The sequence below is a fragment of the Portunus trituberculatus genome, chromosome 48 (assembly GCF_017591435.1).
Source record: "Portunus trituberculatus isolate SZX2019 chromosome 48, ASM1759143v1, whole genome shotgun sequence".
NCBI lineage: Eukaryota > Metazoa > Arthropoda > Malacostraca > Decapoda > Portunidae > Portunus > Portunus trituberculatus.
Window position 1 is genome coordinate 6,871,283 of NC_059302.1, and position 23,843 is coordinate 6,895,125.

A 23,843-nucleotide genomic window follows, 5' to 3' on the forward strand; every position below is an offset into this window, starting at 1 on the left:
TCTTATTTGATTTCACAAGAAAAAGTAATTTGAAAAAGTAACAAATTGTTTCATTACATGAATATTTTTTTATCTCTAAAAGAAAATAAGATTATTTTCCTTTTTTGTGGAGTAATCTAAGAGTTATTATTGTTATTGTTATTATTATTATTATTATTATTATTATTATTATTATTATTATTATTATTATTGTTACCAGATGAATAACTTTGCCAGAGTGAATTTGCACCTTTGAAAGTGTTGAGGTATAGATTATGTCAGTACGTAGGGAGAAATAGGGATATATAAGATAATAAATGTTCAATACGTCTCCGAATACTAATATGATTTGTAGTTTGTATTATTAATCTAATTTTTCTCTCCTTTATTTACTTTTTTTTTCGGTTCCGCTAAACAAACTCAAAATATTTTCTCTTCTCTCTCCTCCTCTACATTTTCTTATCCTCCTTCCCTACTCCTTTCCATTTCCTTCTCCTTTACCTCCTATATATATATATATATATATATATATATATATATATATATATATATATATATATATATATATATATATATATATATATATATATATTTTTTTTTATTTTTTTTTTTTTTTTTTTTTTTTTTTTTTTTGTCTATCATTTCTCCTCCTCTTTTCATGTCTTATTTTCCTCCTCCTCCTCCTCCTCCTCCTCCTCCTCCTCCTCCTCCTCCTCCTCCTCCTCCTCCTCCTCCTCCTCCTCCTCCTCCTCCTCCTCCTCCTCCTCCTCCTCCTCCTCCTCCTCCTGGGGCTGCTGCAGGACTTTGGACTCAGGCTTGGTGGAGACGTGCCTGGGGAAGGGAGGGGCAAGAGTCTGGACATGCCCACCACCACCCCAAAGCCCACCACCACCACTGACAAGTTGCCCATCAACCCTGACGGCCTGCTCAGCCACGTCGCTCTCGAGGTCAGTCATTCAAACAATTTCCTAGACAGTCAGGTGAGTCAAGAAATATTTCAGTGTAAATTAATTCACTCCTTTATCTCACTCCATTTATCCCTCTCGTTACTAGTCAGTTTTTCCCATAGTTATTTCCGACTTCTGAAAGAAGTTAAAAGAAAAAAAAATTAAAAGCAGCTTACATACTAATAACATCCCAAATTTTTGCTATTTTTTTACCGCATTTAGCAGGCAGTGACGCAGGCCCCCGGTCCCTCGTACCTCACGGACTCCTATTACTACATAGACGACCACACTGCCAAGCCTGGCTCCGCGGAGGACTCCGGAGAGAGCCACGGCCATCCTGTGCCCGACCGAGAAAGTGAAAAACAGGTGTGTTATTGTTTTTTGTCTCTCACCACTAAACATCTTACCTCGTCCATAATGGACATACATTTCTTACTTATGTCGAATATTTACTCAGTTTATCTCTTCCTTTTTTTTTTTTTTTGTCGTTTACTGCATTAATTTTCAATTGTCATTATCTGATAAAGCTTTTACGTGCTTTATCGCTAGTTACGGGTGTAATGCATGACATGAACCAAAGAAATGTATGTGTTCTGCATGTCGTTTTTATCATTCTCTTCCTCAGCATCTGCAAAATCTGGCGCCCATCTCCAGCACCTCCTTAGGAAACGAGCCGCTGTCTCCCTTGGCTCTGATCGGCGTCCCGGCTGTGTCCGTCACCCAGGCGCCCACATCGCCCGCACCAGAGACCACCAGAGCGCCTTCCAAATCTACTCGCCGTCCCTCCCGCCCCTCCAGAACTCGTCGTCCTTCCAAGCCCTCGCCCTCGCCTTCTCCTGTGCCGCAGGAGGTGAATGTCAGGCCTGCTTTCACACCCATTCAAACGCCTCCGCCCACTACCGCCCCGGAGCGAGTACCCACCACCATCTTGCCTACAACACCGCGCACGCCCACCAGCTACGAGCTCTCCAGGTCCCCATCTCGCTCATCTTCTCGTACCTACTCTTCCTCTCGCCCCTCATCCCGTCCCTCATCCCGCCCTTCATCCCGCCCTTCATCTCATGAAAAATCCAAGACTTCCACTTCAGAACCCCGAAGAGTTTCCAAGACGAGTGTTGGATCCAGACGTCCCACGTTTGAATCATCACGTCTAAGCGCCCTTGCAACAACAACCGCTTCCACCACCACTACTACCACCACCACGAGACCCACAAGACCGCCCTCATCCTACCGCACACCAACGCCTCCCACACTGCCATCCACCACCACTACCAGCAGAAGAGGCTACCGAGGGAGAATCACTAGTTCCTCAGCACCTAAGCGGGTTACCGGAAGACAGCGCCCCAGGAAGCAAGAATCTCCTGTCTATCGCACCTCCACCAAGGCGTACCGTGCACCTTCCTCGCTGTACCACGTGAGAGGCACCACCACTACCGTCACAGCTCCCGCACAACCTGACTTCGTCCAATCAGGTGAGCAATTGTAGTAAAAGTGGTGGTGATAGTAGTAGTAGTAGTATATATTGTAGTAGTAGTAGTAATTACTGTAGTAGCAGCAGCAGCAGCAGCAATGATAACACTTAAACAGGACAAATAATAATACAGAATAGAAGAAGTTATTGGAAGTTATTTATTTTAAGTAGGAATATAACAGTAATAGTAGTAGTAGTAGTAGTAGTAATAGTAGTAATAGTAGCGGTAATAGTAAAAAGAAAAGGAATAGAGGAGCAAAGTAAACATTGCCTCCCTCGATCTATCGGTATCTAATTCAAGTAAAGGGCTTTCTGAACACGTGATATTGCCTCTACATGACTACAGCATATAAATCAACCACTAAGCCATTTTTAACCACATAAGCACGCGTCTTAACTACATAAATGTTCTCTAAATCCTTATTCTCTCTCCCATGCACCTAAACGTCCCTTAATTCTCCATCGGACACATCCTGTAACCATTTAAACACTTCCTAACTCCCTGTTGCCCCTCCCAGATCCCAACATATACGTGCCGGTGGAATATGACGACGAAGCCATCCCCGGAGTGGCGGGTATCGACTATCCTGTGTACTCAGCCGTCCCCGAGACCAAGTTCATGTGTGACTCCCAGGAGCACCCGGGTCTATACGCCGACACGGAAGCCCAGTGTCAGGTGAGTGACGATGGCTTAAGAGACAAGGTTACGACGGTATTTGTTAAAGGTGTAGAGTATTGGTGGGAAGGTACAAGTTAAGAAGGATTTTTTTTTTTTTTTTTTCACGCTAAGGACATTGTATCATATACAATTTTGTTTCTACACTGAGCGTTGAGTATTTTCTACTTTAATTTACTTATTTTAGACTAACTATATGTTTTTTTGCCAAAATATGATGTTCTTTTTTCAAATCATGATCTATTGATTAAGATCAATTATCAAATAAAATGACCGAATTGATATATTGCTAACCTAAACTAGCCATCAGGTGAAAGCACTGATGTTATTTCCATATTATCCCAGTTTTCTATAGAATAAAAAGTAAGTCTTTTCTCCTCTTTTATATAAAATAAATGTACTTATTTTCATCGTAATTCATAGCATTCATTGAGATGAATTACTATTTTGCATTTACGCAGCGTAAAATTAAATTAATCTTCAAGCCTTTAGTGGTAGTCGGCAATATGAAGCAGACCATTATCATGATAACAGCATACCAGTTATTACAGTGGTTGTATCTACTCAGTAATCTCCTGTATGGTAATTATCCCAAGAAGCTGAACGATATTGATAATTATAGAACTGGCATCAGTAGCAGTAGTAGCAGTAATGATATGATCATTATCTCAAACTGTTAAACGATGCTAGTTATTACAGAACCAGCATCAGGAGGAGTAGCAGTAACTATCATTATCTCAAACAGTTAAAGTATGATTATCACAGTTGTACTAGTAGTAAAAGTAATAGTAAGTAGTAGTAATAGTAGTACTACGTAATAGTCTTTCTCAGCACTGGTATCTTCAGTGGGTCTTTTTCTTTTAAGTGCCCTTGGCTAGAACCCCCCTTACATAAAAAGGTGATAGTAGTAGTAGTAGTAGTAGTGGTAGTAGTAGTAGTGGTAGTAGTAGTAGTAGTAGTAGTAGTAGTAGTATTAGTAGTAGTAGTAGTAGTAGTAGTAGTACTAGTAATAACAATAGGAATAACAATGGTAGCATGATACTCATTTCGCCACAGATCTTCCACATCTGCCAAGAGGACGGCCGCCATGACTCCTTCCTCTGCCCCAATGGTACAGTGTTCAACCAGCAGTACTTCGTGTGTGACTGGTGGTACAACTTCTCCTGCGACCACGCCGCTAGGTTTTACTCATTAAATGCCCTTATATATGAAATCCCAGATGCAGATAAATACTCCAAAAAATAATTGTATACATAGGATTTTAAATTTTAGTCTTATTTTTGTGTTGTGTAAATGGTGAAAGAAAGTGTCAGGTATGATTTTTTTAATACATATATACTTTATCATTCACTGTATTTCGTGAGTGGGTTTCCCTTAATATGCTATACAGTAAAATATCATTTGCCTGATTTTTTTTTTTTTTTTTTTTTTTCATGTAATAACAGTATCTTACCTTTTAAATCGTAATAGGGTAAAGAATATCCTGTCACAATATTTTTCCCCTCCTGCTTTTGACTAAACATTCTTCTCCTTATTTTCGAAATCATATGCAACAATAATATCTCATCACTTCATTCAAAGTAAGACCAAGAATATCCGGTTATAACATTTCCCTCTCACCAAATTCTCGGTCTTTCTTCCAGAGACTATATAGATTGGTGAGTTGCCTTATACTTTGGGAACCTTAACTTATTTGAAGATGGTGCGCACAATACGTGTGCAGCGTGTATATGAATATTGCTTATACTATACGTAGCTGCTGTATATAGGAGATTTTTTATTTTTATATTATGTATATAGCTGGGTTGATAGTGGGAACCTGCTCACATATACTTTGCTCCCGAAGGCCCATTAATGATAGAAGTTTCACAGAGGCAGTGCTTATAATACAATACCTAGCGGACTTAGTCACTTGGCCAGGTACGGAAGTTCTTGGAGTATAATACTGTATCCCGTAATTAAGGAAGGGTGCTAAGATGAATACCACGGCACAGAGAAGTGTCAGAATTAGTAACGTCGGTAACTACACAAGTCACAATGGTGCGAGTTTCATTGGGTGTACACAGTTAATTCTTTCATTATCGCCCGCTTGAAAAAAAAAAAAAAGTTATATAAAAGTGACGTTTAAAGGTGCTAGTCAGGTTTCTGGCGCTACTGCTGTGCTGCTGGAAAAGGCTGGTGATATACACGTAGGGTTTCTAGTAGGGTAAGAAGACAAAGAGCTCAGTGGTCGCCTCAGAAAAGGTTTTAGTTTTCTCGGGTGCTGGATCATAATTGGCACGAAAGTTACGATCTATTCACCGTTCTTTTTTTTTTTTTTTTTCTACAGCTGTACATATTATTTCTTTCTCTCCGTATTCGGAGTGTGCCTCAGTGGTATATAGTGGGGAAAGTAAGCCAGAAGATACTGTAATTCTTATAATACGCTTGATCTGCCTCTCTTTTTAAGTGTCCATCCCCCTTTTTGTTTATAAGGATCTATATTCTTTTGATTCTATTCTTGGGCGTCACAGGTAATATCAAACTTCTTTCTCTTAGATGAAATATATGTAATACTTTCTCTCCGCTTGTGTGAAATATCGATACTTGGTATTTTTAATTATCTATAATGTCTTAAAAGTGACTAAATATCATAGTGAGTGACTGACATGCTTGTTGTCACGTCATCTGCCTCCCGTCACAGACACCATGTTTCTTATTGCAAATCAAGTCTAAATTATTTCCTGAATGTCTTTTATCCTTCACCGCTTCAAACATAGCCATGAAATCAATAACTGTTACTATTTATAGATATCTATTTATGCTAAAATTTGAGAAACTATGTTACAGTTTCGTGAATAGTATTAACTAGTCTAGTTCCTCATCGGCGCTCATCCGCCACAGCGCGAGATCCCATCCGAACTTGGACGGCACACACACACACACACTATCAGTCAGCTTTTGGTCTTCGTTATCAGGCTGATAATGACGCTTATTAATTTCCTGAGTACCGTCTTTAGAAGTTCCGCAATAATATATTTTTCCTCTTCCATGATTGTTCTGAAAATGAACCCTTGTGCTTCTGTCCAACTTTATGCATGCGAGTACGTTCACGTCAGTGTGCAAAAATCAGTCGGATGTTTTCCCGAATATTAACTTATTATTTATCACTTAATTGCTGTTGTTTCTTGTTGATAAATTATATAGATTTATCCTTATTTATTTCAGTGTTACTATTTATTGATACTTGTCTCTTTTATTTTGTGTGTGTGTGTATGTATAATCAGGATATTGTGTCTTTGATTTGCAGCTTTATAATATTATCTGCGATTTTGTAAGTTCACGCGAATCATCTTATTTGTTCGTAATGAGCGTGAAATTATGGCTGAAAGAGACACTTGGCATCTTGACATAAACAAAACCTTTTATTCATGTCTTTAGTTTTAGAATGAGGCAATGACTACTTGGTATTCCTTGTGTTTGGGTATGGTGGTGATTCATTCCTCTGAACGAATCATACTAAGAAAACAGAATGATATATCTTATTTTCTGATGACTAGAATTTTCTTTAGATTGGAAATTACGTCAATAAATGTTACAATTACATATTTATTACCTTTCCCTTTCCACATGTTTTCCTTCCCAGTTACTCTATAACCATCAATTATAATTTGGTGATCAACAGATGCCGTTATCTATCATTGCCTACCCGTCCATCATTCTATCTGCTTATCTATCCGTCGGTATACTCCACCATCTCAGATAAAAGTTAACTGTTCTTGCCCTCAGCTATCAATGAGATCCTTAAAGTCTCCTTCAGCCATTACACATTATCGTTACAATCTGTAGCGTCGCAATATTAGCGTCGGCTAATATTGCGATAGAGAGACATGATAATCCTGATTACATGCACCACACACTGTATTCCGTTGTGTAATGAAAGATGGCAGTCACAACATAATATCTGTGGTCATCCTGAACGTCCAGTCTTTGTCTTCCTCCTCACTCTGTGCTGCATCACGTCTTCGGTCCAGCTCTTACCAGTGTTTTGTCTTCGTGTTCTGTACATTTGTGTCTTGATAATAAAGCACAATAACTTGTCGTAATTGTTTTAGTAATTTTACATTCCTACTTAATGAGCAAATAGGTCTTTACTGGCATATTTAGTAGTTGGTTTGTGTCGTAATAGTTGTTCTTGTTTAGTACATGGCGGCCTAAAAATAAAACATATTACTAAATTGTAGCAATGATGTAAATATTATTCATGATGTCTATTCATGGCATGTATGAGTATACTGGAAACGAATAAGGAACAACATGTCATTCACGAAGCAGTTCGAAGCAGCCGTGATCGACTTGACTCGCTCAAGCTTCAGCTGCTACCAGAGCCGAGTAACACCAGTTGTTGGCCAACCACGAAGGAAGGTGCATGTGCATCCCATGTACTCGAGGTTTCGAGATTTCAAGCGACCGGTTGTGTGTTGCACCGAAAAGAGATCTTCATGTCTGCAAGGTGAGTCCTCCACTAGTGATGGCCAAGTACTGCTAATTTCAGTATGGGTAAAAGCTTTGCTGGCGAAGTTGTTTATCGGTACTACTAGTACTTTACGGGTAAAAATGCTGCGAAACTGGCGGGTGGCGGCAAAGTGGGGCTGTGGCGGTGCGAATGATCTTGAACGAGACATGCGGTACGCAACTCTTTACGGTACAGACATGTGTGGCGGTACTACCCGACTCAGCCCAAGTTAACGGAACTGCATGTGCTGGCACAAAGAGCTGAGTTGTTACTGTGTTGTTACTTACCTCCATGAAGCATGTCGCCATATCGAAGCCGCTAGCCGCAACTATTGTCGGACCTCGTCTTGGTAATGATAGTAATAAGATTATTATTATTTATTACTACTTTGTTATTATAGTAGTACTAGTATCTTTTGTCAGTTTTGTTATTGTTAGTTTCACTATTTTGTCATTATCTAACACACACACAGACGCACAACGATAAATGAAAGTTCACTGACACATGCTATTCGATTTTTATGCAACTTTTTTTTCATATTCTTATTTAGAACGAGAAGCATGTTGACATTGTTATCACTCAAACAGCTGTTTCTCTCTGAAATCAGTTCACCTGCTCTGGAAAACACTTGGAAGGCACAAATGTAACTGATCCTTTTTGCTTGGTCCTGCAACAGATGAGTAGTGCATGCTCCTTCCACCAGCACAAAGGATCTTCGTCTTGGACAATAATGGGTTCCTCTAAGTACCATCATGTCCACATTTTGCCCAACAGATGGTGGTAAGTACATAGATACTTCCTCCAGGATAACCTGCTAAAGTTTTACAACTTATTTCCAGTAGGGTCCCTTTTATGCAGCAAGATGGGGCAGACAGCACAGGAGTCACTATACACATAGCTTTGGTACACAGTAATACTAAACCTTAAGCTTATTTACCTACTGTTCCTTAAAATTAAAAAGTACAACCTTAATTTATATTTCTAAAACTGTCATGGTTAGTAATAGTTAGTCATTTGATTCAGCAGCTCTTTCTTCATCTTGTAAATATTTCCTGAGAGCTGCTTTGAACAGGTGTTTGGATTCTATGCTTTGTAAGCTTTTTGGTAATGAGTTCCAGTCTTTAATGGCTGTGTGATAGAAGGTATGTGCTGAGGGACCCTGTGCGATTGACATACAAAAGTTTAAATCATTATTTCTAGTCCTAATTGTTTGGGTATCTGTTTTCCTATGGAAATGTTCTGCAAGATATGTTGGTCCTCTGTTGTTATGAATATTGTGTGCATGGCTTAATTTTAATTCTTTTACCCTATTCTTAACACTAAGCATATTTACTTTTTCTCTCTCCGCTTGTCCTATATGAGATCTGGGGTCTAAACCTAAAATGAATCTGATAATCTTGTTTTGACAAATTTGAAGTTGTTTTTTAGATCTACTTTTCAGTCCAGAGTACCAAGAGGAACATGCATAGTCAAAGTGAGGTTGAATTAGGGCGCTACATAAGGTTTTCTTAATTTTTGTATCAAGGTCTTTTGCTTGTCTGTACATAAATTTTAACCTTGCATTTATCCTCTTGATTATCTGTATACAGTTTAGCTCCCCTGAGACACACTGATCCAAATGAACTCCTAAGTATTTTACTGATTTTACTCCATTTATTTCTTGACCCAAACATGTTATATCAAAATCATCTACATTTTTTAGTTTCGTTTTTGATCCAACTAACATAATTTTTTTTTTCCTAAACATAAAGACAGCTTGTTATGTATCATCCAGGTGTTACATGATTCAAGTTCTTTTCCTAGTCTATTTTTAATAACATCTACATCCTTGTGTGGAACAATCAAAATGCTGTCATCTGCATATAGCAACAGTTTATATGACAGATTTTCTTTGACTGTCTCATCATGTTCTTTCTACAAGTCCAGTTCTCTGTTTGTAGATATATGTAGAGTGGTGACTTGTAAAAGATCAATTTATGATGCCCTGTCTGCATCTTTAAGCACTTTCCAGTTTCCCTATCCATTGAGCATGAGCGCATCTCAGTTAGCAGGGAGTCCTGAATGATCTTTGTTTCCTTCATTAACAAAGGTTAGGTTTTTTGTTGTTTTTTTCAGTCTTGGATCTAACAGTCACCACTCCAAAAATAAATCTGCTTTCAAGTACTGGAAACCTTTTATCCAACTGTGTCCACAACTCTATTCTCAAAGGAAGTTGCATACAACTATGTTCTGACGTTCCTTCTCTTCACACGACTTTCATCATAGGTATCACCTTTGACAAGCAAGCCACTTTCTCTGAGGAGAATTCCTTAGTCGCTACTTTGAAAGGTTGTAGCACAGAGATGGATCTTTTTACATTTTATGAATCAAAATGTAAAAAGGTCTTTGTTGAGTTCCGTGTTTCCACATTCATTATTAGTTTATTTTTTCCTGTTCCTTGTTGAACTTGCAATTCACTCACTTTGCAGAAACTTTCACAATATGGAGGAAGAATGACACAATCGCTTTTTTTCCTGCACTACCTTCACTTCACTCGTGTATTTTATAGCAGTCTGAACAAGATTCAGTGTGTGAGCAAAACATCCAATGTGTCGTATATTCAGTATCTTTCACTGCTTTTATTATATTGGTTGCATTGTCACTATGCAACAAACCTTTTCCTTCACTTTTCAATCCTCACATTTTTCTGTTAATGAATCTGCAATATTTTGTGCTGTGTGGTCTACCTTTAGTCTTTTTGTTGTCAGTAATAGACTTTGATTCCCATTCTGGAGATATGAAATGATATGTTACAATTGTAAATTATTTGGCTTGCCTTGAGGTCCAAAGATCAGAAGTAAGAGCAACATAATTGGCACTTTCCAATTCTTTTTCACACCATTTCCATTTGATTTTCATGGGGAAGAAAAATGCGTCTGTTTAAGCTCCTTCCTACTTGGAAGAATATAGTGCTAATCAAGCAAGTTCATAAAATCCTTAAAACCTTGATGTTCAACTAAGGGTAAAGGTTGCATGTGAGTCAAATCATTTTAAGTAGATGTGAATCAATATGCATTTTCTTCACCAATCCTTCTGGGTATGCTTGCCTTCTGGTTATATTATTGAGGGTTAGTTGTTGCACCACCATCCATGGTGCTGCTGATATGACCTGTGATGGTCGTGGCTGCAATGGTCCAGATTCAACAGGCTACAATGGTTCAGGCTCAGCAGACTGATGGTCCAAGTTGTGGTGGAGAGGCAGGTGTCAATTTTGTTTTATCCACTCCAATTTGCTATCTGCCTTCCCCTCCCTCTTGGCCATCTACTAACTTTTAACACACACTACCACCATCCATCCTAACATCTATTACCCTCTCATTCCCTCTCCCATTTTTTTTTTTCTACTGCTTCCTTCATCTCTCACACTTCTATTATTCCTCTATCTTCCTCCTTCTCCATTTATTAATTTATTTTTCAATCATATTTCCTTCCCTTCCCCAGTATTCTTTGCTCAACTGTCAATTACATGCAGTGTTCACTGAGATGTAGCCTAAATGTGATGTTATTCTTAAATCTAAAGTTACAGGCAAGCAACAATTGTATTTGTATCATTTTTGTTCCTAAATCTAAAGTTACAGACAAGCAACAATTGTATTTGTATCATTTTTTAGATGTTCAAAATCTAAAGCCTTTGAAGCAATCCTAACAAAATAAGGTAAAATAAGGCTGTAAGAACCCCTTTAGCAAAAAAAATTTTATAACTAATCGACTAAATCTTTGAAAACTGACAGATGATGTAATCTTGCAGACAATGGTGCTGCGGATGAGGAATGGAGCAATATGACAAGGAGCAAGGTCTGCTACCATAAGAGCTTTGGAAGACGTGGTGCAAACTTCAGGGAACTTGAAATACCAAAATGAGAATCTCGGGTCACCCAGGAGTTTACACAACCATTTCAGTAAGTGACCAATGTATTATCCGACACTTCTTCAATAGCACAAGTAACTGGTATGTATAAAATTTGAGGAGTGAGTTGGTGGGGGACAAGTAGTGGAATGAATGATCCAGTAAAAGTGAGTAGCAATGTATTTAGAGAAAGAAAAAAAATTGTCAGTTATGTAACTGTTCATAACTCACTGAGATAGCACTTAGCCTGTGATACCTTCTGAGTAACCTACGTACATTGTATTTAAACAATCAGGTACAGTATATATTCTGTGGTTTTGAATGCAATGCAGGCTACTCACAGGTATCAGAGGCCGAGTGCTATCTTAGTGAGATTTTAACAGTTACATACTTGTCCCCCACCAACTGACTTTCATAAGTTCCATACACACCAGTTGCTTGTGCTGACCTCTCATCTTGAAGAAAAAACTAGTTCAGTTGGAAAAAGCTGATGATAAAAACATCATATACACTTCCATTCTTTATTGTAATAAAATATATACAAGTATTATTGCTGGAACAATACTAAATCTTATCAGGGTTATGTCAGCCCACTCCAATCTTGATCAGGTACATTTAGCCATTGTAAATTTAGCAGGTTATTGTGCAGACCACTGAAACAATTTGGCAGCAAGTATACTTTATGGTTAGTCATTCTCAAGTTTTGATCCATATAGATTTTGCCATGCGACACTGATACTACAACTCTTCACTGATCTATTGCTTCTTATCCACTCAGATAAGGCACAGCAGTAAATATGCCAGCAACTCTTCCTTATAATGAGAAGGAATTGACTACTGTGGACAAGAGCCTCACCTGTTCTTGTAAGCATGGGATAGAGTGGAGTTTAGCTTGAGTAACCTATATTAATTTATTTTTAAAACGTTAAAGGGGTAGTAGGCAACTATCAGAAAATAATCAAAGATTTTGTAGAGCAAGACCATGTGATTAATGTGACCAATACTGTAATATATTGTGGCAAGGATTAGGAAAGTAAGGGTTCCAGGTAATACACAGACAAGCACTCTGATATGGGAGGTGGGGAGAGTAAAAATAAGGAAACGAACAGCTGCGTGTGTACACCAGTAATCTAAGGATAGGAAAGGTAAGGCGAAAAATTTAGGAAGGAGCACAATAGTGCAGGGTGACTGTTGCATAAGGATCAAGTAGAACTATATAGGCCAATTGCATTATTAAATACAGTACATACTATGTGAATGGATTGAACAAATTGGAGTGTTGCGTGAAGAACAGAATAGTTTCCATGTGGACAGGAGAGCTGAACACATGTTTGTGGTGAATGAATTGATTGGGAGGAAAGGGAAGGAAGGTAGTAAATTGTACTTTGGTTTTCTCATTATAGAAAAATGTATGACAAGGTGAATAGGAGAATGTTAGGCAGAATCTCAGAAAAGACTGGATTGAGTGCAAAGATAGATAGAATAGTGCAAAGTATGTACGTGGACACTAGGGCTAGATAGAGACTAGGGGATAAAGAAAGACTGGGTAAAAAGTGAAAAAGGAGTTAGCCAAGATTGAGAATGAATGAATGTAGGAGTAAGGATGGGGAATGATAGGATGTGTGTGCTCATGTATGCAGATGATGTGGTAGTTAGGAGTGAATTGGCAGATGAGCTCCAAAGTCTGTTGGAAGTTGTGTATATGGAAGAGATTTTGGAGTGATATTTAGCAGTGAGAAAAGCAAGGTAATGGTTGTGAATAGGTCAGACGATGAGAGAAACTCAATGTGGAGACTGGGAGAGAATTCAACAGACTGATGAATACAAGTATCCAAGGATGTTGGGGAGTCCAAAAGACTGTAAAAGCAAAGAATGAAAAGATGAGACTGGTGACCAGTGGGTAATCTGGCTAGGAAGTGCAGCAAGAATGAAAGTGAACAAATATGATGTGTTGAGAAATTTGAAAGTTGAACAAGAGATGTTAGAAAACTAGGACAGAATAGAGTACCTATAAAAAAAAAAGGTCTACTATAAAGTACCTCCTGGGTTTAAAACATATATATTGTAGCTTAATGATGATAAAATTGATTTTATATGAATAATACTTGTTTTCTGTTGATCAACACACTTATCAAGGATAGCTTATGGTTTTCAATATCTTACAACCAAGCATTTCTCCAAGGATAGCTTATGGTTTTCCTCAATATCTTACAACCAAGCATTTCTCCAGGAGACTATTCAAGACTGAGATCCAAGAGCCACTTTCGAGTAGACAGACTACAGAATGCCACCTAATGCACCAGGGTCGGACTACAGAATTCCACTCAATGCACCAGGGTATGTAGCAACAGAGGTGTTGAAGGGAGAAATAGGATGGGTACCTTCAGAGAGGCATGTAAGGGCAACATTGAGATTCAAGGAAAGATTGGAATGATCAAATAATGCAAGTAAGTTAGGAAGTGTTTGTGGAATGTTAGGAATAGCAGCAGGTGGGGGAAGTGTGCCAGGATGGTAGTGAGTGGTCTGTAAACTGCTTGGGCATTATTTCAACAAGTTGAGGGGAGGCATGTTGAGAGTAACTTGTACATGAGTTAGAAATGGAGAGGGCTTCAAATGGGATGTAAGGAAGTGGGAGAAGTGAAGTGTATGGGACAGAGAGGATGTAAGGAAGTGGGAAAAGTGGTGTATGGGACAGAGTGAGTAGAGGAATAAGATGGAATAGAAGAGTACTTTGGAGTGGTATAGAGGGAAAGTGGCCCCAAAGTATGAAAAGTGGTATGATGGCAGTCTGGGTGATCTCTTCCAAGCTTGGGCTCAGTGTATGGATGAATGCAAGGTGCTACAGATGGTCCAAGTCCTGTAACATAGTGTGCCATGGGAGAAGACAAAGTAAAGCACGCAATGCTAGTGTGTTTAATATGCCAGAGACAGGAATGATATAATGCAAGTGGTGCTGAGGGAATTGTGGAATGCTAGGATGTTGAAGACAAGAAGGGAATGAATGGTGGTGGTGCTGGGACTATGTGGAGAGAGGAGTGAAAGTGGAATGCTAGATGTAGCGATTATAAAGATGTCTGCCAATACTAGGTCCTGCCTCAGGAGATATCCTGAGCCACCTGGGTAGCATCAAGATCACAGATCAAAATCAAAGAAATTTTAGAAGAATGCATGGGCAGTGTATGTGAAACAACTAACTTACAAGGCAAATAATAATGAAGGCTTGAAAGTCAAGTGTGAAAGTGTGATTGAATCTTTGAGAAAGGCATGGAATGTGACTGTGAATAATGGTACAAGTTCATGAGATGAATGTCAGGAAATGTTGATATGGAGAGTCTAAAAGTTAATGACGTTATAAGAGAAGGAAGGAATCAGGGAGCCAATCAGATAGTTCTGGGAAAGAAGTGGGTAGGTCTCCTGTGAGAGAAGGATGTATGACACTGGAGAGGATGAATGCTGATGACGTAAATGAGAAAATCAGCAGGGAAGAAGAGAGATGTGCAGAAGGATTAGATAGGATACCTTGAGATGCATAAAAATACTGGAAAGGTTAGGAATGACAGGATGACTTAACTTTTTAACTAGGTATGAGAGGAGGAGAGTACTAATAATGTGGAGTGAATGTTGGGAGACTTGCACAAGTGAGGATCCCAGAGTAAATGAGTTGAACTAAAAAGGCCAATTGGATTAGTAGTAGTGTTCAGTGCAGTGTTGAATGAGATTGTGTAAATGGACTGAGCTAGCTGGAGTGTAAGGTGAAGAACTAACATTTTTTTAGATATAGAGAGCATAGAACAGGGTGGATAGAGAAATGTTAGGCAAAGCCTTAGGAAAGAGATGATAACCAACATAGTGTATACCATGTATGTTGAGACAAGAGCTACTAAATACAGAACTAGGAAATATAGAAAAGGACTTGAGTGAAGAGTTAGAGATAAGCTAGGCAAGGGTGTATATTGTCACCAACCGTTTTCAGCTTGTATACAGAGGAGTTATCAGCCAGATTGAAAACAATGAATGAATGCAAGAGTAACTGTGGGGAATGAGATGTTTGCTTTATGTAGATGTAGTGGTCATGAGTGAATCAGCAGATGGGTTGGTTGCAAAGTTTGCTGGATGTTGTGGAAAAGATTTAGAAGCTAGGTTTCATAGTGAGAAAAGTAAGGTAATGATAGTGAATAGATCAGAGGATGAGAGTAATGCAGTATGGAGAATTGGAGAGAACAAGTTGAAACAAGTGCAAGAATATAAGTACTTAGGGATGTGGTTAAAGTCTTAGTGTGTAAAAAGGCAAATAATGAAAAGATAAGCTTGGTGAAGCAATGGGTAATGCAATTGGGAAGTGCAGCTAGAATGAGAGCAAGTAAATATGATGTGCTGTGATAAGTGTAGAAGAGAGGGTGGCTATGCCCAGTATAATGTATGGTATGGATGTGATTGCATGGAATGAAAATGAAATTGACAAGTTAGAAGTAGGACAAAAACGTACCGAGAATGGCCACTGAATGCATCAAGGTAAACAGCATTATAAGCTTTGACAGGTGATATGAGATGGAGCAACTTTGAGAGACTTTATCAACAAGAATAGCAAGAAAGGTGTATGTCAAATGAAAGTGGAACCAAATGGAGAAAGAGGTGCATGAGTATGACAGTGAAGAATGGATTTCAAAAGTTGTGTGGGGGATGAGAATGGCTGGGAGGAATCAAAATGAGGCATAAATGAATCCTGACAAGAGGAGGCAGAGTGGGAATTCAAGGATGTGAGGAAATGAAAGAGTGAGATGACAGAGGTGAAGTGGGTAGGACTATATATGTGGAAGAATGAGATGAAACAAAAGAGTACACTATTGCAGTGGTGAGTTTCTGGAGAAAATGTGGTATGCTTGATGTAGGGATAATTAGTGAACAGATACTGTCTTTTTTTTCTGCTTGTCCTCTACAGGTGTTGCCTACCTATCCAGAGTCACTCTGGAGTATTCCTAAGGCATCTGTACTATCAAGATAAAGTACTTTATTTTTCCATGTACATCAAGATCAAGTATACAAAATGCTGCCAAGATGTACATGAGAAAATATACTTGATCTTGATACTACAGATGTAGTGGAAGGAGATGAAGACAAAACATTTGCAAAATTCTAAGCAAGAACAAGTTTGCTAAGATGAAGCAAGCTTATCATCATCCATCCTGCTGACCTTTTTTAACTGTATGAATATTAGAAATAAATTCAAAATAATTTCATTCTTTAAAAAATTATCTGAACCATTCTAATATCCCGTTAGGCTAGCAGATATTGCTAATCTTTTCTGCTTGTGCCTTCTGACATAGGTAATGCAGTAAACAAGTAACCCCTATCTTTTCGTAGGAGTCTGACCACCATCTTTAAATAGTTAAAATGTGTTATTGCAGACATATGTATATACATATCTCTTTTTCAAGAAAAATACTGTAGAAATGTGAACATGTATCTTGAACTGCTTGAAAACTTAAGACGATTTTACACATACAGGTCCCCTCTCCCCCACTGCATGTATAGTACTTGTTATTCACATCCACATGATTTATTGTGTTGAGAGGGCTTGATGTGCAAAGTGGGAGTTTACCAGAGGAAGGTATGAATGATTTTGAGTGCTGGTTAAAACTCTTGTATTAGAGATTTGCACGAAGGCTTTGCCCGTGTACGATCTGTTTCAGCAGGCAAACCATCAAACTGTCCACTTCCGGCACCATTAGAGGGCAGTGGATAGTCCAGGATGAAGGTCTTCCGTCACTGCCAAACGCACAAGGTAAGGTGCAGGCAGATCCACTGACTACCACGTTAGTAGTACAGCATGTCCACACCGAGTACTAGTGCATATTGGTCACGACAAGATACTACTACGCATTTCACGGAGAGTGAGTCAGTTTTTCGCAAATATCTTTCAAGCTAATGAATTGATCGGAATGATACTTTGACACTGTATATTAGACACCTTCCACTAATTTTGGTCATACTAAGCAATGCCAAATAATGTTAGTAAAAGCGTTTACTCTTGAGATATACGGTGTTGCCGAGCCTCGCCAACCTATCCATACGAACGTCTACAATCCCCCATCCCATTCTTCCCTACGTTCCTCTCTTCCGCTCGCTTCCCCCCTCCTCCTCCCACTCTCCGTTCAATTGTGTACGTTAGTTCAGGCGACTCATGTGACTTCGGCTTTAAACGTCAAGAGTAAACGCTTTTACTAACACCATTTGGCAATGGTTAGTATGACCAAAAATTAGTGGAAGGTGTCTTGTACACAATGTCAAAGTACCATTCCAATCAATTCATTAGTTTGAAAGATATTCGCGAAAAACAATGACTCACTCCGTGAAATGCGTAATAGTACATTGATATATATGTAAATCACACGAATGTCTGTGGAATGTAAGGTGTTTTAATTACAGAAATAGTGACAAACGTGCTGCAGCAGCAATAAGGGATGTAATAGAGTGCTATCTTCTTTCGAAGTATGGCGCGCACCATGGTGATCGTACCGTACTGAACCATGCACTCACAACTCCTGCTGGCGTCCGACTGCCCTCCAACCACCACAGACAGCCGTGTGGACACCTTACGCGGGCATAGTCTGCAGACTTTGCCTTGTCAGGCACAGCTTGACCGTGTGGACGTGGCTTAAGGGTGACAGCACCATCGAGTACAGTGACCTCAAGAGTTTCCTTCTGCAACGCTTCACTCCGTCCCCAGCGTCGCGAGTCTCACAGCTCCTGCACCTTTCCAAACAGCCCCTCGATGACCAGCGGCCGTCTGAGGCCCTCCTCAAAATGAAAGCCCTGGCACGGCTGCCCCTGCAGCAGATGGATTAGAGAGGAAGCTGGACCTCCTGCGAGCACTGTGGCTTCTCCGCCTTCCTGAATCTATTCGTGCAGTCATCCCCAATGCTGAGGAGATGGATGAAGACACCCTGCAGCAGATGGCCGATCATTTGCTTGACACCCGGGCCACGGTGGGTCGCCACATCAACGCCGTGCTCTCGTCTACTGCAACACAGTCCTGGAACGACGACATCGCAGTGCTCAATGTCGCACCTGTCAACCTCCTGTACGGCAGCATCTCGGCAGTCAGCCTCACCCCTGCCAGCAGCAACCAAGTTGTTCATCGATGGCCTGTGCTATTTCCATGCCCGATTTGATCCTAATGCCAGGAACTGCAAGGCTGGTTGCACCTGGCCAAAAAACGTGAGGAGGCCGCCGCCTGTTGCGGCAGCCCCGGGTGGCGCCTCCACCTTCTTCCTCCACGACCCTTTGAACGGCGTCCGCTTTCTTGTGGATACTGGCACTGGCCGGTCCCTTCTGCCAGCCTCTCGGTGGAGGAAGCACCACCTACTGCAGCCCGACATCAGACTTACGGCAGCCAATGGCACACCGATTCCGACATACGGCCGCCAGCACCTTGCCATCCGGATTGGCGACCGCACGTACGGCTGGAGCCTTCATGGTGGCCGACGTTAACCTCCCTCTCCTGGGTGCAGATTTTCTGGCCAACTACCAGCTCCTCGTGGACGTCTCTGGTACTAGGTTGCTCGATACAGCTTCCTTTGCCACTATTCCCATCACCGCTGCTCCGGACGGGGCCCCCACTGTTCATGTGATTGATGCCACAGATGCCTAAACTCACCTCCATGACTCCTACCCGGACGTGTTCAAGCCTGAGCTTCGTCAATGCCCGCAGGTTCTGGCTAAGCACGGCGTCTACCACCACATCAAGACGTCTGGTCCCTCCGGTGTTCTCCAAGTTTCGCCGGCTGGCTCCCGACAAACTCGCCGCAGCGAAGAAGACTTTCGCCGAATTGGAGCGCCTGGGCATCTGCCAGAGGGTGCCGAGTCCTTGGGCCCTCTTCACATCGTGACGAAGAAGGATGGCTCCCTCCACCCTTGTGGCAACTATAGGCGCCTTAACATGCAGACGGAGCCCTCTTCCCAACATTGCAGACATCACTTCTTTCCTCCACGGGGCCAACATCTTTTCTAAGCTAGACCTGTTGAAAGGGTATTTATTACCAGGTGCCATTGCACACGCCTGACATCCCGAAAACGGCTGTCACCACTCCCTTTGGTAATTTCACGTTTAATTACAGCTGTTTTGGCGTCTGTAACGCTGGAGCGAAGTTCCAGAGGATGATGGACGGCATTCTGGGGGATTTGTCATTTAGTGTCTGTTACATTGATGACATCCTCGTCTACTCCTTCTCCGAGCAAGAACACATGCAGCACCTTTCCACAGTCTTGGACCGCCTGCAGAGGAACGGCCTGGTCGTGCGCTACGACAAGTGTGTGTTTGGCGTCGCTGAAGTGGACTTCCTGGGGCACCGCCTCTTCCCAGCCGGTGTTTCGCCTCTCCCTGACAAGGTGGCTGCTATCAAGAACTTCCCCACACCTACCACGGTCAAGGCCCTGCAAGAATTTGTCGGCCTAGTGAACTACTACCACTGTTTCCTGCCTGGCATCGCCTCCGTCATGGCCCCGTTGTATGGTGCACTGGCTGGGAAGCCCAAGGAGTTGTCATAGAGTGACTGACCCACATGCCATAGCTTTTCAGAAGGCCAAGGATGCCTTTGCCTCTCTGCTATTCTTAAGCCGTGAGCTATCCCCTGGGATTCTTAAGCCGTAGGCTATTACGGGCCAAACGACAGTACTCGACCTTCGATCGGGAGGGAGCTCCTCGCCGTGCATCACGCTGTCCGGCACTTCCGCCATATTCTCAAGGGTGCCACCTTTATGATTCAGACTGACCACATGCCTCTGGTGCACACCTTCACCCGCCAGGCTGATGCTTGGTCCCCTCGCCAACGCCATCATCCCTCCGCCATCACCGAGTTTGGCTGTTCCCTTCACCACCTGCCGCGTAAGCAGAACCCTGTTGCCGATGCCCTCTCTCGGGTTCCCATCAACGCTGTGCAGTTGGGCCTCGACTACATCTGCCTCGCCGAGGTTCAGAGGGTGGACCCAGAGACGGCGGCCTGTCGGACCTCCATTACCTCCCTTTCATGGCAGGACATCCCCATGTGCAGGTGCCCATGTGCAGTGACAGCACCAAGGTCCTCTGCGACGTCAGCACTGGTCACCCTCGCCCATGGATACCGGCCTCCCTCAGCCACCATGTCTTCGACCTCATCTGTGGGTTGGCCCATCCCTCTCAGCGTGCGATGGCTCGCCTCCTAAAGCAGAAGTTCGTGTGGCACGGTATTTCCAGAGACGCGAAGGACTGGGTTCGCCTGCACTGCTTGTCAGACCACGAAGATTCAGAGGCACACCAAGACGGGCCCTTGCGTCCTTTCGGCCACATCCATGTCATCAATGTGGTGGGTCCCGTTCCTCCTTCTGGGGGGTATCGCTACCTCTTCACCATCATGGACCGTTTGACGAGGTGGCCGGAAGCTGTCCCGATGGTCAACGCCACTGCTGCATCCTGCTCCGCTGCCCTGCTCTCTGGGTGGGTTTCACGTTTCGGCATTCCTGATCATATCACATCTGACCATGGCCCCTCTTTTACTTCACAGCTGTGGACGTCCCTGGGTGAGCTGCTAGGAGTCAACATTCATCACACCACGGCTTATAACCCAGAAGCTAATGGGATGGTGGGACATTTTCACAGGACCCTGAAGGCTGCCCTGATGTCCCAGTGCGGTTCCGCGACGTGGTCTTCGCAGCTTCCGTGGGTGCTCCTCGGCCTTCGCACTGCCCCAAAGGAAGGACTTGATTGGCTACCTGTGATCCGGCTGTAAAGTATATATATAACTGGTGTACTCAAATAAATCGGTTCCTGATCTGCCACCACGCTTTTCACTGCCCTCACTGCCTAGGCTAGTAGCTGCTCGCTACAAAGGGTTGGTCACCTTTGAAAGGCCATGGAAAGATGTAGGGAGGTATCATCAGCATAGGAGTGGATAGGGCAAGAAGTTAAGATCATTAATGAATAATAGACAGTGGGTGACAGGACAGAACCCTGAGGAACATTACTGTTAAAAGATTTAGGAGAAGAACAGTGTCCATCTACCAAGATCATTGGGTGACAGGACAAAATCCTGAGGAACATCACTGTTAAAAGATTTAGGAGGAGAACAGTGCACAAAGGTCAGAAAGGAAACTTGAGATAAAGTGGCATTGAGAGGGATAGAAACCATAGGAGGGCAATTTTGAAATCAAAGTTTTGTGCTAGCTAGACTCGCTTTTGATATGTCTAACGAAACAGCAAAAGTTTCACTGAAATCTCTAAAAGAGGATGACAGACTCGGTAAGAAAGCCAGATCACCAGTACAGCAGCTTTGATGGAAGCCATATTGGCGATCAGAGAGAGAAGATTGTGAAGCATGCAGAAGTAATAATGAAGAAGAATGGTAAGATAATAACAGAAAAGCAAAAGTACTGGGCTGGATAAATCGAAAAAAGTATATTCAAGAATTGTTATGGGATGAGAGACTCAAGTACTTGGAGCTTGGAGTAAAAATGACTGGTCCTGATATTACAGATGATGTTATAATGAGTATCTGCACATCTATTATTCTAAATGAAATATACAAATGTGGGAAGTTATAATGAGTATCTGCACATCTATTATTCTAATTATACCAAAGAGAAACCTGGAACCTTCGAGTGCAATAATCATAGAACTATAATCTTGGTATGACCAAATCATACACCTCTGTAATAATAATGAAAGTCAAGTAAGCCATTGCATCATAGTCCTACATTCTGAAAGATCTCGTGCAGTATCCAAGAAAAAAACACACCATCTTAGCAGAAAGCAGCCATGATACAAAATGTGTCATCGGATATGTCATGAGCGCTCCAATGACACAAAAATACGCATCGTCGTGTTGATGGGGTTAAATGTGGATGACAAATTATCATGCACTCATTGTGAAGTATTAAGTCTAAGGATGCTATGATGCTATTCAGCAGCTGAAAAACAAGTCCAGCTCAATAGTGACTTGAAGAGATTCAGCAACAGTACCTTGGGGCAGGTGTAAAACTGGGTGGGAGAGGGTGGGAGTTTGCCTGCTACCTTATGAATATGACACCAGACTGAAGTTATGGGAGTGGAAGGTGCAATTTTCGCGAGAGAAGTGCACCAGCATTCTGACTGAGCAGATTTGGTAGCACGTCAAAACTTAGCTGCAGCTTGTTTGAAATTAATGAAGGCTGGGAGTTGACCTAGGGTGTCCCATTGGCACTTACAGCTGGTCCAGGCTGCGGTTTTTTTGGAGAAAAGCCTTAATGCAGTTGGGGCCTTAATGCATGAAACACATTTGGTCAGGTGGTCTTCAGGATGGAGACAAAGGCAGCACTAAAGGTGGAAATGCTTATTATATAAGCAAGCAAATCAGAAGACAAAAAGAACTTCAAGGGGAGTAAAAGGAGAGCAGAGAGAGAGGTAAAGGTATACCAATCAGCTCTATGGAAGCACAAGTGAGGGAGGTTTGGGAGTGGCTTATAGGAAGTAGGAGAGAGAGGTACAGTGGTACCTTGAGATACGATTTTAATTAATTCCGAGAAAAAGCTTGTGCATATCTCAAACAGCTCGTATCTCAAAACAAATTTTCCCATTGAAATGCATTGAAATGCCATTAATCCATTCCATCCTCTCTGAAAAAAGCACCCAATTTTTTTTTTCTTATGTATTTTCAGTTAAGAAAAAGGTACTTATAAATAATCATTATTTCACAGAAACATAATAAAACATAACAAAAGATAATATAAATAGATAAACTACTCTTATAAAGTATATTTATCTTGGAGGGTGCATTCCACGGGATGTTACCCTGCCACATTCCCACCCTCACTTGGAAATGTCGATCAGCTGGAGTGTACAAATATAGCCACCCACAGAAAACTTAATGCTCTAATAATTACATAAGAGCTCGATTTTGTAAATATTATTCATTGAATAAATTAATTTTTAAGAAGCCGCACCGCCGTAGCCGGCATTGAGGGTTGTTTCCATTCCCCACCCCTCCATGATAGGCATCGGTGGAGGAGGTAGGCAGAGATAGGAGAAATTTGTTTTGCCTTTCTCAGTTACGTAGACATGCCTACTTTAACAATGCATGAAAATACATCAAATAACAGCAAATGTTTATTTAGTGTTCTTACTTTGGAGACACACATTTTCAGCTAATGATAGGGAATGGTGGAGGAGGAGGAGGGAGAGAGGAAAGGATGCAGGCACCATTCACACGTAGAAATTAAACGTAAATTAAAACTGCACTTTCTTTAGACAATAAAAAAGGTCAGTAAATAGTGTAAAAATGATAAAAAAAACAATCACAGTGCATGAGATCCAAGGGAAACATGTAGATACTAACTCAGGTGAGACTGGACCGATGCACCAAGCTGCCGACTACTGCAGC

The 23,843-nt window shown here is 41.4% G+C and overlaps 1 protein-coding gene and 1 long non-coding RNA gene across 5 annotated transcripts in view; both read left to right on the forward strand.

Moving 5' to 3' along the window:
• Positions 1-7,153, forward strand: part of LOC123498617 (mucin-5AC-like) — a 178,242-nt gene extending 171,089 nt beyond the window's left edge. For 3 of the 4 annotated variants that reach the window (XM_045245895.1, XM_045245896.1, XM_045245894.1), the window contains 5 exons: positions 780-926; positions 1,149-1,292; positions 1,552-2,398; positions 2,916-3,073; positions 4,130-7,153. In XM_045245895.1, coding sequence (XP_045101830.1) covers positions 780-926; positions 1,149-1,292; positions 1,552-2,398; positions 2,916-3,073; positions 4,130-4,318 — 1,485 coding nt within the window. In that variant the 3' untranslated portion in view covers positions 4,319-7,153. The remainder of the gene's footprint in view (positions 1-779; positions 927-1,148; positions 1,293-1,551; positions 2,399-2,915; positions 3,074-4,129) is intronic. The other variant, XM_045245897.1, reaches the window with a different exon arrangement.
• A 315-nt stretch (positions 7,154-7,468) lies between these two features.
• LOC123498545 lies at positions 7,469-18,078 on the forward strand. The gene is made up of 7 exons (XR_006672708.1): positions 7,469-7,565; positions 7,764-7,917; positions 8,245-8,348; positions 11,356-11,506; positions 12,233-12,318; positions 13,685-17,236; positions 17,945-18,078. It is a non-coding gene; the product is annotated as an uncharacterized LOC123498545 (long non-coding RNA).
• The last annotated feature ends 5,765 nt before the right edge of the window (positions 18,079-23,843 follow it).